General features: G+C 33.2%; 2 protein-coding genes across 4 annotated transcripts in view; both read left to right on the top strand.

Moving 5' to 3' along the window:
• The window catches only part of RNPC3 (RNA binding region (RNP1, RRM) containing 3), a 29072-nt gene extending 15118 nt beyond the window's left edge, over positions 1-13954 (top strand). The window contains exons 9-15 of one of the 3 annotated variants that reach the window (XM_047725155.1): positions 540-688; positions 3502-3663; positions 4904-4998; positions 5089-5147; positions 7018-7150; positions 8024-8095; positions 9122-13954. In XM_047725155.1, the coding sequence (XP_047581111.1) occupies positions 540-688; positions 3502-3663; positions 4904-4998; positions 5089-5147; positions 7018-7150; positions 8024-8083 (658 nt within the window). In that variant the 3' untranslated portion in view covers positions 8084-8095; positions 9122-13954. Of the gene's footprint in view, positions 1-503; positions 689-3501; positions 3664-4903; positions 4999-5088; positions 5148-7017; positions 7151-8023; positions 8096-9121 lie in introns of all 3 variants that reach the window. The other 2 variants (XM_047725154.1, XM_047725153.1) reach the window with 2 other exon arrangements.
• LOC125097519 (pancreatic alpha-amylase) overlaps positions 10562-18550 on the top strand; it is a 42580-nt gene continuing 34591 nt past the window's right edge. The window contains exon 1 of the mRNA XM_047725156.1: positions 10562-10679. Coding sequence (XP_047581112.1) covers positions 10672-10679 — 8 coding nt within the window. The 5' untranslated portion in view covers positions 10562-10671. The remainder of the gene's footprint in view (positions 10680-18550) is intronic.

Raw genomic sequence — 18550 nt, 5'->3', positions numbered from 1 at the left:
TAATTAATACAAAGAATTATTGATGTGTCACTTTTTTTGTACAAAGTTGTCATAGCGGTGTGTATTTTATATGTTTTAATTTGGACAGCAGTATTTTTAAGTGCTCATTAGGACGAATTTGGCAAATGGCAATTCTGTTGGACAGCATAGCTATATTATATAGTGGTATAGAATATAGTACATAAAAATTCTTATATTGAACGGAAGAATGTCTTTGTATATTAGTAAATTTCCTTAAGTTTGGAATCAATAGTCCTCAAGTATTGTTTCTGTCATTTAGTGAGTGATATTCCTTAATCCAGTCTCCTTGTTTAACTAGTAATTTAATAGTATCTGTATTAGAAAATTTATTAGGGTTTATTAGGGTTTATTTATTAGGGTTTATTTATTAGGGTTTATTAAATGTAAGTTATTTTGTGCAATGCCTGTAGTATAATGAGTGCTTTGTCAGTGTTAATTTAAGGTAAATAGTAATAATGTTTTACTTAGGATTTTATTTGCAGTTGGAAAGTAATGCTGTCACTATTTATAAACAGCAGTTTACATCCAGTTCTGTTACCTTCGGATGTATTTGACCAACCACAACCTGTAGGTAGTAAGAAAATTGAATTTCATATATCTACTGACATGCCATCTGCATTTAAGAAAGATCTAGAAAAAGAACAAAATTGTGAAGAACAAAATTATGGTAAGCATATTCTAGTTCTCTAATATGCTATGTAAAAATTCTTCTCATTCTGCTTTTTGTGTTAGAATTAAATTTTTAAAATTTGCAGTTAATCTTCCTTAATATTGTGGAACATTATCCATATTGAACTTTTTCATATAACTAAAATTAATGCTTAATGATGAAACCATCACTGTTGCCTTTTGCTAGAAATGAATTTTAGGGTGAAAATGGAGTCTGGTTTTTGCTGATATTGACACTAAAAATACAGTGAAGTAGTTCTGCTAGTGACTTATTTTTTCATTGTTAGATGTGATGTTCTGTAATTTTATTAGTACATTTGTATTATAGATGAGGAAATAAACTGACTATTGTGTGTATTGTAGATTTCATGTAAATTTTTATTTTTTATCCAAAAGACATTGGAGATTAATTACTAAGGTACTGTTCTTTGCTTTAAAGACAATTTATTAAAATTGCAGATATTTGTTCTGTTAATTTTAGGCATTAATTTGATACTATAGTGAAATTCCTTTATTAATTTCATAAATAATACAAACTTACAGAAAAGGTAACAAAAAACATATAAAGTAAAAAATTTAAAAAGTTTTACCACCTCAAACCCCACTGTCCTCTGTCTCACCACCATTGTTAAAAATTTAGAATATAGCTATTCTTCTGGACCTTATTCTCTATACATGTGTAAACACATTTTCTCCTCTAGTTTTAAGTGGGTATAATGTTTTATGTAGTGTTTGCCATTGACTTAATATTGACTTATTGAAAGCATACAGTATAGCAGGCTCTGTGCTAGGCACTAAAGAACAAGTTAAATGTGGTCTCTGATTTTTAGGAGTTTAAAGTCCAGAGGGAGTAGCTTAATGTATCAACATAAAAATACATACTTTTTTTAATGGTTGCATAATACTACGTAGTACAGTTAAATCAATCTGTAATCATGCTCTGTTAGTAGAAGTTAAGATTGTCTGTTTTTTTTTTTACTATCTGAGAAACTACTGGAACATATATTTTTGCATATATATCTTTGAGCATTTGTGTGACTACGCAGTTAGAGTTCCAGTAAGTGTTGTAAATGTAGTGAGTGGAAAAACTGATTTTAATTCCTCTTTTTCAAGGTTAATGAGAAGGTATTGCCTTTTCAGATAGCTCCCCTATTATTATTAAGGAGAATAGAACATATTTTTTTTAACAGTTAAACTTGATTTTTAACTTTACAGTATTTCAACGTATGGTATGAGGCCTCCATCTGTACTCTTGTCTTGGCCTGCCGCCATTAGGGGTGGGCTTGGGTTAGCCATTGGATCATAATCTCAACCAGAGGGGTAGCATGTGCAGAACCCCTGCTCCAGAGCACAGTGCCTATCACATAAGAGCAGCTGATAAATACCAGCTGTGAGAAACAAACAAGATGATCCAAGTAAAATGCTTGGCATGGTGCATATATCTAAATAATAGCTATTACTGTTTGTTGAATAAATGAATATAGGTAGGGCACGGATAGCTCCTTTTTTGTTTCAATATTTATATTTTTCTTTTTGTATATTTTTGTTTCTTATTTCATGTTAGTCACCTACAAACTAATTTTTACTTTTTTAAACTTAATTTACTCAAGGGTGTAGACCACTATGAGATGGTGACAGCCCTACCATAACATCCCTGTTTGGTAGTAATGTTGAAGTAACAGTAGAAGAGTCTTAAGTTTTTCTCTTATTGATACTTCCAGGCCACAGGAGATCTATTTGTACAACAGTTTTTCAACATAATGAAGAGACTTTATAATCCTCTAAGTTTAGCATGTTCTTTGTATCATTTTCATAGCTTTTTAGTTTTTTGTTTTTTGGTAGTATGACTAGAATTTTTCTAGTGAATATTTAACTTACCCTTACTGTGCCAGTTTAATTTTTGCTGAAGCTAAAATTCATATTTTATAAATGAAATCCATTATATTGCTAAAATTAGAAATTTGCAGTGTTTTTGAATTTTCCTAGTTGAGTAATTTTTAAAGTGTGAATACTTGTTTTTCTTTATTTCTTATAGGATCCAGGAGTAAAATTGGTTTCTTTTTGGTGGGAGGGTGGGAAAAGGATTGATGAAGGTTTTTTGGTATCCTCAAATTTCCATTTGTCTTACGATTTCAGGATTTGTGCTGATCTTAATCTTTTAATCATTTTTGATAAGACTGAAGATTGAAGGCTATTTAATTATATTCTGGTGTAGCACTATGAAGTCTTCAAATCCATTGTATAAATAATGTTGAGTGACCACATTCCATTACAGAATGAATGCCTTTGCTACAAATTTCTTTCATATAATTACTAAGAGTTCAAAGTAGACAGGTTAAACATAATACTTACTATTGACCCCCTCTCACACACACACACACACACACACACACACACACACTTGCACGCGCACATTCTGCCTATCTTGCCCAATACATTTTATCTTTTTGAGGTGTCCCTCTGGTACCTCAGACTAAATACATTGAAAATGAATTCATTTTCTTTCCACCTTGCAGGCCCTATGAGTAGCACCACAAAGCAATCATTTGGCTGTTTAGCTATTGTCTGGCTGTTTCCATAATACAGTGGCAGAGTTTTAATAGCCATGACAGAAATCACATGGCCTGCAAAGCTTAAAATATTTGCTATTTAAACCTTTACAGAAAAAATTTGTCTACTCGGTTCTAAAGCATTGAGAAAAACACTGAAGAATTTTAGTACCAAAAGATATTTTAAAGACTAAAAATGGAAAACAAAACCTGTTTTGAAGGGAGGGAATTTTTAATGGCTGATGTTAATGTTAACTTTTAGATTTACCTGCTGCTGAAGGTGATGCACCCAATGTAGGATTTGGAAAAATCTTCCCTAAACCTAATTTGAACATCACAGAAGAGATTAAAGAGGACTGTGATGAAATGCCATCAGAATGTATTTCTAGAAGGGAGTTGGAAAAAGGCAGAATTTCTAGAGAAGGTAATTTCATGAAATAGACCGGTGCTTATTCCATTTCTCTGATGCATCAGAAACAACAAATCTCTTCATGTTCTTTACCTAATTAAGGCATACATTTCAAAACCTCTTTCCAAATAATGTTTTTAATCACTGCCTTTTTTTTTTTTTTTTTTTGGGTGAAGATTTTGTTTATTTATTTGGTAGAGAGAGAGAGAGCGAGAGAGGGAACACAAGCAGGGGGAATGGTAGGGGGAGAAGCAGCCTCCCTGCAGAGCAGATGTGAAGCTTGATCCCAAGACCCTAGGATCATGACCTGAGCCGAAGGCAGACGCTTAATGACTGAGCCACCCAGGAACCCTGCTTTTGGTTTTAATACCCATATTTTGTAGGGAGGAAAATGTGTCTCGATAAAGTATTTTCAGTCTATCTATGATTGGAAAAAATATTTTTGTTTTCATTCCTAAAACTTTTTATATATAATATTTTAAAAAATCAAGTGGTCTATGGTCTGGAATTTTGTATTCCAAATACGGTGGATATATCATTACAATTCTTATGTTTGAGAAACATGCAAAGCAGTTGTTTTAAAAAAAACAGTTTCAATTATTTGGTAATTGAAGATCTGTGTTTAAGGATTTTATATCCCAACACGATAGTTTTTTTACTTCTAAAAGAATTTTTTCTGTTTAGTACATTTTAGGAAATTAGGGGTTTTAGATTGACTCGTAACATTTTATAGTATTTCCCATGGTAATGGGAAATAAACTTCCAACTAGCATTTTTACATAGAACATCTGTTGTTAGGAACTGATTATTGATACTACAAGTAGTGGTATAGGGATTCAGAAGCCACAGTTTGTATGAAATTAGGTTTCTTACATTTGACTGTGTTGGTACCTGGTGGTTTGGGAAATTAACTTTAAGCAAGACAGTGACACAAATGATTGATAACATTTTTTTGCTTTATTTTTTTTAATAAGGTTATTTTATTGTAAAGGAGTTTCAATAGTAGATATTTTATTGAACAGATTTTAGTTATTCTAGGTGACCTGAAATTTTTAAGTTTATTTTCATATTATCAATACAGATTTTTAATGAGTATATTTATTAATAACATTGCTATTAATGGTTATGGTTTAGAAATTTTTATAATGCTTGTTCTATTTAACACTTGTATTTGAATGTTCTTACAGTTTTTCTTTGAGAAAATTAATGAAAATATCCTAATGTGTGTCCTCCTTTTGTTTTGCTTTTAAATAAGAAATGGAAACACTCTCAGTTTTCAGAAGTTACGAACCGGGTGAACCAAACTGTAGAATTTATGTAAAGAATTTAGCTAAACATGTTCAAGAAAAGGTAAATTGAAATTTGTCAATTGACTGTATCATTTTACTTTTTTGTCCCCCCTGAACCTTCTTACTTGTCTTTTTTTTATTAAAATTCTAGGACCTTAAATATATTTTTGGGAGATATGTTGACTTTTCATCAGAAACACAACGGATAATGTGAGTCATACTCTCAAATTATGTTTTGTTTTTATCTGTTACAGATTAGCCCTTTATTTAATCCCAGCACTTTCCCTTTAGAGATAATAATTACAGGAAAAAATTGCTCTTATCTGTGGCATAACTTTTAGATAACTATAGCATTAGTCAGCAGAATTCTTCGTAAATGGACAGATAGTAAACATTTTATATTTTTATTTTATTATAGGCCATATAGTGTCTGTCGGAGCTACTCAGTTCTATCTTTGTAACATGAAGGCGGGCATAAATAATAGACTAATACTTATGTCTGAGTTCCAGTAAAACTTTATTTATACAAAGAGCATAGATTCCAGCCTTAATGCCCAGTTCTGAAGCAGTGGGTCTCAAACTTTAATCTGCATAAGAATCACCCGAAGAGCTTAGTAAAACCATTTCCTGGATCCATCTAGGTTGACGTAGGGCCTATGAATTTGTATTTCTAAAAAGCTCATGGGTGGTGCCAAAGCTGCTGGTCCAAAGACTATACTTTGAAAACTACTGCATTAATGACCTATTCAGGAATATATATAGTAGTCTGGCAAAACTTTTCAGATTCTTAACCTTGGCAGTAACTTCCCTTCTTTTAATTAATCTGCATTAACCAAGGCTCCCAATTTTGTGAGAGGAAAAGAGAGGCATATGATTTGTAAACAATATAAAAGCTAATGTTTAGAGTTAGAATTTCATTCTTTAAATTGCCATAATTAGTTGGCTGCGAAGTATCTAAGACCCTCAGCCATGTAAGTTAGAAGTAGGGAAAAGTAGAAAAGGTAAAGAGACAGACTTTGAGTTGGAGGTAAAATGGAGGACTAACTGGAACTAAGTTTTATTTTAGTATTTAAGTCTTATCTGGCCTGTTTATACACAGTAGTAGTAGATCTCTTTTCTTAGCAGTATACCAAAAGTTTCTTTTGCTACTCTTGTAAAATACTGGTCCTTTTTCTTGTTGCTACCTTTGAATCATGATTATAAGAAACAGAAAAAAATATATGTATGAAATGTTTCATTTACATAAGTATTTGTATACATCCATTTCTTCTATTTTTAGTATTGCTGCAATTAGAATTTGAGGGATATGGAGAAAGCTGTATGTACATCAAAATTATAAATAAATTGTTTTTCTTGGGACTAGTGTGAATTTAAAAAATTGCTGCATTTTTTAATGCTCTGTATAGACTATTGTGATTGTAGGAAGTACTTTAGTTGTAAATTATGGTCTGGTTTTTCTGATTTTTGAATATCATTTTCCCAAAAGTATTGAAAAATAAATATGTTATGGAATAATAGAACATTACATTTGGAATAAAAAAATCTAGTTTGTGTTTTTGCTCTAATTTTTATCTATCTTTATGACTGAAGAAGTCACTCTCTGTAGACTTCTGTACAATGGTGATTTTGACTAGATGATAAATAAGGTCATTTCCTATGCTGAAGTTCTGTGTTACTTTTCTTTGGTTCCTCTCAGCCTTCCTATTCTCATTATGTAGTTGTCTTTTGTCTCTTGGGTGGATAATACTGAGTTGGCTGTATGAAATATTTTAAACATTGAAATATGAAGTAAAAATTTAAGTTTGCTTTTATAGTTTTTAGTATTATAATTTTTAAATTATATAAATACACAACATAGTTTTGAAGGATAGGTATAAGCTCATTATCAGACTTACTTAGAATCAATTTTAGAACAGTATATAAAACATAACTCTAGAAAGTCTGAGTAATGTTCTAATCAGACAATATGGTCATTTTTATTCTGAAATAGCAAACATTTTAAATGTTCAGCACATTTTCCTGTGATTAGAATTGTTTGATACTCTTCAAATCAAAATCTCTTTTTCTTCTTCACTTCTAGGTTTGATATTCGTTTGATGAAAGAAGGTCGCATGAAAGGACAAGCTTTCATTGGACTTCCAAATGAAAAAGCAGCAGCAAAAGCCTTAAAGGAAGCTAATGGATATGTTCTTTTCGGAAAACCTATGGTGGTTGTATCCTTTAAATAATCCGTTCCAAAGACAGTGTGTTTTTTAGTAGAAGGGTATGTGAAACTAATTTTTTTTTAAGATGTTATTTATTTGGGATAGAGAGAAAGCACAAACAGAACTAGGGTGGCAGCAGAGGGAGAGGGAGAAGCAGGCTCTCTGCTGAGCAGGTAGCCCAATGCCGGGCTTAATTCCAGGACTCTGGGATCATGACCTGAGCCTAAGGCAGACACTTAACTTAGCCACCCAGGTGCTTCTTGAAACTAATTTTTAAGTTATCCTTTAGAAAACTGAACAACCTGGCTTGAGATTAGTTATAAACATACTTAACTGGGTCACATGGGTGTAAATAAAGGAACCTCAGTGGCATGAAGATATTAAAATTTAGCCATGTCTACACATTTCACTTATATACCTCAGAAGCACATTTTTAGGCTAAGCCTAAAACACTACAGTATCTACAAATACACTTGGAGTCTTTAAAAAAGATATGATTCATTGTAGTTTTGTTTTGTTTTATTATAGTATAATTCATATATCTATTTGAAAATTTTAATGACCAAAATATATCATTGGTTAAACATTCTGCTTTTAGTAGTTAATGTAGTTTGCAAAATAGAAATCAGTGGGATAGATGGAGTCAAGGTCCGGCTGTAAAAAATTATGAAGGAAAGGTACATTTCTTACTTTAGTAAATCATGGGCAGCAGGTAGGAGGCACTCAAGAAAAATTTTTTTTGACAAATGGCTGAGAGTAGGAAGACAGGTGTAAGAGACAGATTTTAAAAACTACTCCTATCGTACATTAGGTAGTTCTTAATAATTATTTAGAGAAAATTACTGTCCTGTTCGCGAAAGAACCTTAATTTTTGAATATTAGCAGTTTGCTCGATCTGCTAGACCAAAACAAGATTCAAAAGAAGGAAAAAGGAAGTGTTAAAAATTAATGAAGGTAAGTGTGGATATAACATAATGAAAGAACAAGACTTTCTTGAGATAAAATAAAGGAAGTATAAAAGCCTGCTTTTTTATAACTCAGGTATCTCCTAAGGTTTTTAAAGGATAATCATTTGATTCATCTATCCATCCAAGTCTTTATCACTCTCTTTGTTTCACTATGCAACTAATTCCCAATAAATTTCAAAATTGTAACTACAGACTAAAGCCAATCTGTATATAAAATTAAGTTTGGAGGATGGATTTATGAGGGGAATATGTCTTTGTCTTAGAACTTTTTCAACCTACAGGAAAGCAGTGGTTCTTAAACTTTAACATATATACAGTGACCTGAAGGGCTGATAAAATAGTTAGCTAGGCTTCTTTTCACCCTCACCCAGAGTATCTGATTCAGTAGGTCTGGAGTAGGAACCTTGTGTAGTCAATCATGCCAGTTTTCCTGTGCTGATGCTGGGAAAATGTCCACCCAGCCAAGACATGTTGGTCACTCTTAACAGGGCCTCTGAATTTTCATTACTAATTACACATGTCACGGAAATATGTACATTTTTTTAGTGGAATGAAATCTTTTGCCTTTCAAACAAGTAATTTTAATGCATTCTTAAGTAATTTAATGGTTAAAAAAGATAGAATTAACCCGTTTTAAACTTCAAAGTTTGTGTTATATTGTTTAAGACACTTGAGTGGAAACATTTTTTTGTTTTATGTTAAATCTTTTTACCTTTATATTTGGAAGGACATGGAGTAACTCAGTCAACTTTAATGGTGTTAAGCTAAAAAAAATCCCATAACTAAGGAAAAATTTTGCTTAATGTTTATTTCTTTTGTGAAATGGCTTTAAATACTTGAATTTTGTGAGGTATCTATACTGGTATAGTCAGAATTCTTACAAATACCTTAGTGGAACAGTTAAAAAATTAACAGTTTTCAGTGTGTGTTTAAAAAAAAATCATTTATTTATAAATCTAGTGTGTGAAAACTGAGAAAAAAAATTAAACTGCCTTCTGCTGTTCTTCTTTAGAAGCATTCCTGCGTAAATACTGCTGTATTACTGTCATACAAAGTGTATCCTTTCTTGTTGTATCCTTTTTGGGGCAGTGTTTTCTGTTTTTCCTAGAAATGTTTTGTCCCTCCCCTACTCATTGATTCAGATTAAGCAATAATTTTTTATAATTTATCCAATGAGATATTTCTAAAATAATCAATGTTGACTGGACAAATCGCTTACATGTTTTTTAGATCTGTTGGCTGAATTTTCTATGCTGTTCTTGAGGTTATGCAATTTTTCCAGGGAAAGTTAGTGAATCAGGTCATCTTATGTACTTGGAGAATGTATGCATCTGCTTCAACACAGAATTTAATCTTCTTATATTTATGTATTTCCTAAACCTGTTTCAATAACATATGCTTTCTGTTTTATGATATATCTGGTTTAGGTGTTCTATATAATGTATTGTAAAATTGGTTTGGGGAAAGGATTTTTTCTTTAAAAAAGTGTATATATTGGAAATTAAAATAACTGAATTTTGTAAATTCCAAGTAAGAGTAGCAGACTTCACTTCTGAGGTTTTATTATTGATATTTCCTTTGAGACAGATAGCAAGTAGAAGTATTTTTTTCCCCTCTTTTTCTAAACAAAACAAAAGGAATGAGAAAAGAGGAACAGAGGGAAGAAGAATATAATACTGACTCAGGGTAGCACATTAAGTGAAAAAAAAAAAAAAAAATCTGGTAGGTATATGTAGTAACAGTGGTTTCCAGACTGGCTGATGACCATAATTACCCAAAACAGTAGTTCTTAATCTTGGCCACATTTTGGAATCACCTGGGAAACTTAAAAACTGATGAAGGGAAGAAAAGGCTAAAATGTACCTGGGTTTCTCCCCATTTTGATTTAATTGGTCTGGCGTACAGCATAGATCCTGGAGTATTTCAAACTTCCTTATGTGTGACCCAGGTTGAGAACTATTGAGGAAGGATTTTTATATTCAGAGATTCCTGGACTCTCACCTGAAACTAATAAATCAGAATTTCTGGGAATGGGACCAAGAGTCTAATTTGAAAAGGTGTCTTTAGTAGTTCCAAGGGCTGACCAGTTTGGATACTAGTTTGTTAGATTAAAATGGTTAGATGCTTACTACAACCTAGCCATCCAACCTTCTCTATGTAGGAAAATCAAGAATTGGAGCCTCTGCTTTTCTTGCAAATCCTGCTATTGCTAGTACTAGGAAAACAATAAAAATTCTGTTAATAATTTTAATCACTCAAGAGTATAAAAATTTATAGATATTGAAATTGCTGTTTTTGTAGAGACAGTTAAAATGGTTCTTTTTTAATGTTAATCAGTTTCTGTATAAGCTGTTTATTTAGACAATTAAAAATTTTTAGTACTGACATGATTCACTAATTTTCTAAATATAAACATGTTAGCTTTTAGTTATTTTAAAACTAATAAACTGTGTTATAATCATAATTATTTTTAATGAACTCTTATGGTGTTTTAGGTTCCTTTTGATTCCATGTCTTCCAACTGCTTTCCAACTTTAAGGAAAAGAAAGTGACACCTGGATTATGGAACTGTGCGTAACAGCTTTTAAAGTATATTTAAAAATTAAATCTATATGCATTTAAATCAGTTTATTGGAGATATATTACATGTATTTTAATCCTCTTCCTCATATATAATAAATTATTTTCTTTCCAATAAAATAATGTTCTTATTTTTTTTTGTGTGTGTTTACCACATTTGGAAAGTGTAGTTTGATAATTGCATAAAATTTTGAAGAAATTTTCTTTTATGATTACAGATACTGCCCTTTTTTCACTCTTAACCTTCATACCAATGCACTTAAACATGCTTTTTTATAGTAATATTATTTCTTACTTCTTATAATTATTTTAGGAGTGGTTATATTTGTCTGGCTATGAATTTTGTTTTTTTATTGTTGGTTTTTTGTTTTTGTTGTTGTTGTTGTTGTTTTTAAGTAGTGGGAGATTGCCCCCGCTTGAGGGAATTTGTATCTTGCCCTAATTTAGACTTTTATTTTGGTGCCCCAAATCGATCAGATTATCACCTAAGGTTGTAAAGGTTTCCCTTACAAAATCTGTTATCTTAGTGAAATTACCTTCATCTATGTGTTAAGAAGGAAACTGATATATTTAATTCTTACTAATACTATCCTGTGAGTATATAATAATAACTTGACCAGAATCAATGCCCAAAGACTTGGTCTTTGTTGGAATGCTGTTGTGAATCACAGTTTTTTCCTCAAAGCATTGTAAAAGTAAGGAAAATAGGAATTTTGAAGATATAATTTAGAAGTATGGAGAAGTGAAGCCTAGGACATGCTCAGTTTTAGATATCAGGTATATGAAGAAGAGGTAGAAGCCAAATGAAGGTATCTCAGGTAGGAAGGGGTGGTGAAATGTATCAGATCTATTCTTGACAGATTTCTTCTTGACAAACTGATTCGATGAATGGAAGAAATGAGAAGAGGTATTAAAGAGAATGGTTGAGAGGAACTTAATATAGTGAGAATTTTGAAGGCAACTGTTGGAGAGTCTTGCTCTCAGAGGGATGGAGAAATGGGCTGTTAATGCAAAGACAAATATGATGCAGGAGGGAGGAGGAGGAGCTATAAATACAGTATACAAATGAAGTTAGTTTTAAAGATGGACGTGTAAACGTAATAGCAGTGGGAGAAAGGATAGATTATGAAGGTCCAGATATTTGTAGTTTGCTAGATATATAGGAGGAGCATGTAAAAGTTGAAATAGGAAGCAGGGTCACAGAGGGAAAGAGTATTAGATTGAGGAAAGAAAAGAAGGTATAAAATAGACACTTAGGGAAGTGGCAGAGTGAATAGATATTAGAAAGATGGCTAGACAGTACTTAAAGAGGTCAGTTGAAGTCTGTTAATTTAAGTAAGACTGGTCAGATGATTCTGTATTTTCAATTATGTTTAGCCTTGGTGCTATCACTAAGCAGACAAGAGTTGAATTTAATGAAAGTTGGGATTTTCCTAGATGAATACAACAAAGTGGGAGAAAGGAAAAGATGTTGGTATATTCAAGGGAATGATTTTAAAGAAAAGACATAGAGATCTGGGTAAAGAGCAAAGTGAGAAAATGAAGGTTCAGAAACAATGGGAAAGTGGTATGATCAATTATAGATTATAGTATGATTGAAGATATGTTGAGTTATTTACTAGAGGTGGGAAGTAGAAGTTTGGGAGGTTGAAATAACAGAATAAAGTAACAAGTTGACAAAGGCATAGAGAATACAGTAATTAGTGACTATAAGTTCTAGGATCTAAACATGGTAGTTGAGTGAAAACAGGGTCATGGAAAGAGATGAATTAAAGAAATAAACTTGAATGTTAAAAGGATCATCTAAGGGATTTCAAAATTATTATGACAAGAATAGTGAGCCAAGATCTAAGTAAAATTATTCCTTAGAACATGTGATTCTGTTAGATATGCAAAAAGTAATATTTTAAAAAATAAATTTATAAAACTCTGGAGTCCCCATCTTTCTATAGTGACAGGAAATTCAGCCTAATTTACTGAAAACTAGTATTTACTAGTTTATATACTAGTATATATAACTAGTATGTATACTAGTTATATATACTAGTATTAAAACTAGTATATTACAGTGGTTTTATAGCTGTAGATTCTGACATCACATCTTGTTTCTACGGTTTAATTGCTTTATGGCCTTGGGTAAGTTCTGTCAGTTTCCATGGAGATAATCAATACTTGTCATAGTGTTGTTGTAAAGTTGATTTGATGAATATAAAATACTTATAAAACAACTCTGATGTGTGTGTATGTATGTATGTGTGTGTGTGTGTGTTTATAGTCAAGTTTTCAATAAATACTACGTCTTGTAGTAGTGGTTGTGGTGGTTCTCAACTCACACCAATTACGGGTGATACAAAGATTTCGATGTCTTAGACAAGACTTCAATCATCTACCCTCTGTGATGACCAGCACTTCTATTTCTTCTGAGAGAGGAAAAATTGCCTCGATTATTCAAGGTTCTTCTAGCTGTTCTAAGAATTAAATTTATGTGAGACATATTCCTAATTTCTTAATCTTAAGTTAGCTTTAATACTGAATATTTTCCCATTTCACGTGAATTTGAAATTCATTTGGATTTTTTTTTTATTTTGAGAATTTTTATGAATACAAAACTTATGTAAGTGCTTAATTTTCTTTAAGCCAATCAAATAGAGCTCTTTTACAAATTAATTTTAGCAATTCTAACTGGTGGTAGAAAATGCTGTATAGCCACAATAGACACATACTGACAGATGCAGAAACCTTACTTTTATTAATATTTGAAGAGAAAAGGGGCAAGAGAACCCTTTTGCAGTTTTATTTTTTAGAAAGACCTACTTTCTTCTTTTTTCCTTTACTTAGACAATTGCGGGGTGTGTTCACACTTCAGAGATAAAAGATTTACAACTTTAAGAGACAGAAAGAATGTAAGCTCCCCCTACCCCCCAAGAATTATAGGGTAATTGCTACTTAGAATTTTCTTTCCTTTTCTTAAGTACAGGACAATTCTGTTTCAGTATCCTAGTTTTTTATAATACCTATAAGCATTTTGAGAGGAATCGTTGAGGTTTTGGGATTGGTAGAGATGGCAGGCAGGGTGGGGGGGGGTTGCTTCTAGAGTTGTATTTCTGGTTTTGTAGAGATTAGCAGGCAAAGTTGTTGCTAATTCCCAGAAAGAACTGAATTACAGCCTGAATATCAAGAGACTGATTAGCCTTTTTAACTAAACTTGCCTCTTTAGATGAGGGAGATTTCCAAATAAAGTAGGAATCAGAAGATTTATATCTTTATTTAAAAAAAAATCTGTATAAATCATTTTAACAAAAGCCTTCTTTCGTCACAATTCAATCTTGACTTCTTTAGACCCTGAATATCAGCCTTCTGCTGTTGAATTGTAGGAAGGCCAGGAAAAATTATGGTCATCTGTTTTCTTTGGTAGTGGGGAGGATGTGAATGGCTACTAGTCTTTCCAATTTCTCTTTAAATTTGGTGGGATCTTCAAAAAGTGGAGGTAAAATTGGGCTTTATAAGACTTGCTGCTATCCAGGGGACATGAAATTTTTTCCCTCCTGGGTTTGGGGTGGGAGGAGTGGATCCAGAGTACATCTGCAAAGGACATGACATAAGAATGCCTAAAGCTGGCAGAGCCTGATTGCAGAGCTGTAGAAAGTAGGAGTTTTAAGAAATAGCAAAGTGAGCCTCATCACATGTCTTCAGTGGTTCTGTTATATTCACTTCATGAGTTTTAGCATTTATATGAGTAACCTACATACTTTGACTCTAGCAGATAGGCTAGAGTGCTCTCGGTAAATCTTATAAGGAAGGGTAAGTTAAAACAGGCGGACGGACGGAGCTGGTTTTTAAGAAGAATTTACCTTGGACGTGGACATCAGTTTTTGTCTTAGTCTAACTTCTGTTCTTTGACTTTATTAAGGGAGTCCCTAAGTCCCTAACCCTAGTAAGTATACTAATAGGATAATTGAGAGCTCTGTATAAGGATTTTTTTTTCCTTTGAATTGTAGCCAGTTTAAAAGATTTATTGTCTGACCATTGATGAGTAGAATCTTACTATTTTTTTTTTAAATATTGTATTTATTTGAGAGAGAGAGCACAAGGAGGGAAGGTAAGGATAGAGGGAGAGGGAGAGGCGGGCTTCCCGCTGAGCAGGGAGCCCAATACAGGGCTCGATCCCAGAACCCTGGGATTGTGACCTGAGCTGAAAGCAGATGCTTAACCAACTGAGCCAGGTGTCCAGGATCTTACTAATTTTAAAGCAACTCAAACAAATAAGCCTTTTTATGGAAAGACCCAGAGACATGTTCTAGGCTTAGGCCATGGATGCAAGTGGCATCCCTGGGGAGGGCATAGATGATGCAGTCCCCATGATCTAAAAGTTTATTCCCAGAAGTAGTGTAAGAAAGCAGATGCTTTTGTTACACAGGCAGTAAGGATGCTTCAGTGAAAACAGTGTCACTGGTCACCTACAAAAACCTGAAATGCCTCCAGTCATAGACCTACTAATCTGTGACACCAGGCCGGTGCTACTGAAATGGGACACTTCAGCACTAACAAAGCACAAAGGTTAAGAGCACAAAAGTCCCTTATGGACTAGAACCTGTTATGACTTACTGTTCTGAGGGCTGTCATGGCTAGATAGAGAGTGCCACTAGCAACTTTGTCTTAGAACCCCACTCTTAACTTGGCTACCAAGGTATACCCCAGTAAGTGCTTTGTCTGCATGGTGGAGACCAGAGAGAATAAAGCAAGTTCTCAAGACAAAAGGAAAACCCTTATCCAGATCTTATGTGTGAAACCCACAGCAAAGTTTGTCGGAACATATGCCAGTCTGTTGAGAACCGTGAACTCAACAGTCTATAATGTTAGTTTGAATAGCAGGCTTATAAGGACCTGTGCTGGTATTTCCCTATAATAATTCCCTTTTATAACAACACAAAAGATAAAATTAGTGACCATCTCTGGGAGGAAAGAGAGTACTCTACCGAATTTATCAGAGATGCTGAGCCCATGGAACTATTTCCAAAAATATTTTCTCCTGCTAATCCAGATTTAGAAAGAAAAACGGCCATCACCACTCTTGCTTCACCAGATCTTGCAGACAGATTCCAGGAGGCTGACATGGTAAGAAATCTTACCTTTGCTAGCTGTTTGTGAGATATCCCAGAATTTCTCAGCTACAGCAATCTCGGGGAATAATATTTAGCCGGTTAAAGTTTATCCTGCCAACTAGCTAACTATTGGGGAAGAAAAAATTTCCTTCAAGGTTCTTCTAATTGGTCTAAGAATTAAATTGACATGAAACAGATTAGCAGTAGGAAAAACAAATTATAATTAAATGTACATGGAGGCCTATTAATAGCATTGAGTCTCAAATGTCCAAGTCCTATGCTTTTATGCATTTTAGGCAGATGTTGCCGGGTGAACTTCGGAGACCCTGGACCCTGGGTCCTCAACCTAGCCCATCCTGAAGGAGTCACCAAAAGTTCTCTATCTTGAGAAAAGATTCAAGGACACACTCAACACAGTGGATAAGTGACATAACGGGAAGTTTATTAAAGTGAAAAGTGCACTCTAGAGATAGGAGAGCAAGTGAGCTCGAGAGAGCGAGAGCGAGCGTGCGTGAGCGCTATGTGCTCTGAAGGTTGGGTTTCTGTCTTTATTGATATTTGTTAACTAGAGGGTAGAATATTTATTACTTGGAGCAGGAAGCAGGGTTTTGTACTTTTTCTTCCTAATTTGGTTAGGGGTTTACTGTCATGGTATCCATCATCTTGGACCTGTCTGGTTTCATCAGGTTTCTTGTGGAATACTGCCAGGATAGGCCTCTGACTTTCCCAGCTACTTTGTTAGAACCTAACTTCCTACTTCGAACAGGAAGAGACATTTATCATCAAGGAATTGACAAGATAAAGAAAACTTAGAATTTGGGCTGTAAAATTTTCAGTTGTTTTTGTTTGTTTTTTTAAATTCATCATGGAGAAGTACTAATAATTTAAACCTGTAGCAAAAGCCTGAACAGTTAGTGTGTCATAGAATTTTTTAGTTACTTTAAATGAAAAAAGCTTGAAATAAATACATTTTCCTTTTGCTGGACGGATTTGGCACTCTACAGACTAACTGTGGGTCATAGATGTCATCCTTAAGGACAGAAGTTTCATATAAACTGCATGAAGTGAGAGTTTAAAGGCCTTCTCCAAAGGAAAAGCATAGAGCTATGAAATCAAGAGAGAAAGTAGGTACTACACAATCCAAAACAAATGTTTTACTACAGTGTATAATATATTTCCACGTGGTGGTTTTCCACTTATGCCTTCTACAAAGGCTGGGAATGGTATGAGGCAAGTGAGACAAATATGGTATAAAATTAAGGAGTCACTCAGACTAATGTAAGTGCTCTTCATCCCAATTTAGTAGCATGGCTCTGCCTCCTACTGTTAGTAGCATGAATAGAATCAGCATAAACCTGATTAGGTAAATCAAACAAAAGGCGGTAGTTCAGTTTACTGCTTTAGATGATTTGGAAAGTATTTGCTATGCAAATGAGACTCCTTTAAAATCAGTATCAAAAAAAAAATCAGTATCAAGAGATAATCAAGGCTTTTAAAAGAAGTAAGGGAACATATTAAGAGCCTGAAATTCAAAAGGCACTGTACTGAGTGCTTGGAGCAATTTGATCTTAACCACTTTATAAGAAGAGAGCACTTCCCATTATGAGTAATGGAGAAGGTTGTTTTGTTTTTTCTAATAAACTTCAGCTGTAAATTAATAAGATACTTTTTTATATCTATACTTATCGATGAATATAAAACAAAGAAGTATTCACCTTAGTATGATTGTTAGGAGAGATGAGAGCCACCCACATATGTTAGGCACATAAGAGAACTGATGATCTCAGGAGGAATAGTGTACTCCAAAAACTTAAGCCACTATATATATATATGCTACTCTGACATTTCCTGAAAGCAAACTGTTGTTAACGGTAGGGCATTCATGTAAAGGCCAGTAGGGAATCTAAAATAAACAGCTCAAACTCACCAAATTTTGGGGGGAAAAAAAAATCCTGGGAAAGGGAGACTCTGTATCCAACAAGCATAAGCTTCAATACCTTGGTGTAAAGCAAGGGGATTAAACAAAAACAACACTGCGATTGAAAGGGGTTATATCCAAAAACTGCAACAATGAGAAAAGGGGCATTTAACTACACAAGAAATTTTAATTTTTCCAAATAATAATATAGCACTGATACGTGGATATTTGAAAATCTTAAGAGTTCAAGAAAGTCTGAGCAAGAAATTAATTTATTGTATGAAATTTCTCAGAGCTTAGAAAAAAGATACACAAAATATTAAAATTACTTATGGAGACATTTAATATGCTGCTATGTAAGAAAAGGGTGGAAGGAAAAGATTGAGGTTTGAATTGTGCAGTTTTGTATATATTGTACGTTTCTTTTAAAAAGTTATTTGAAGAATATTTTGATAAAATGTTAACATCTGTTAAATCTGGATCTTGGGACCTGGGGCCTGTAATTTTTTTTTTTCTTTTACATTTTTCTGTATGACATATATCACAACTTGAATGAAAATAAAATAGTGGAACACCTCTAATCCAGTGTTTTGCAGCTGTTTTCATATTGTCCTCCCCAAAGGAACATTTTTAGAATTTTTTTCACAATTGTACATGAAATTTTAATATCATAATATACTTTTTGATTTTGAACTATATATGTACCTGTCTTTATGGATAAAAATTGGTAGATTTTCTATCCTTTTGAAGAACTAAAAAATAACACATGATACCATAAAACATTAAAAAGTTCAAAACCTTAAGAGATCATATAATTTTCCCTGACCTTAGTTGATAAATT

This window comes from Lutra lutra, chromosome 4 (genome assembly GCF_902655055.1).
Source record: "Lutra lutra chromosome 4, mLutLut1.2, whole genome shotgun sequence".
Classification (NCBI taxonomy): domain Eukaryota; kingdom Metazoa; phylum Chordata; class Mammalia; order Carnivora; family Mustelidae; genus Lutra; species Lutra lutra.
The sequence above is the reverse complement of the archived record's forward strand: the minus strand, read 5'-3'. Positions and strand labels throughout refer to the sequence as shown.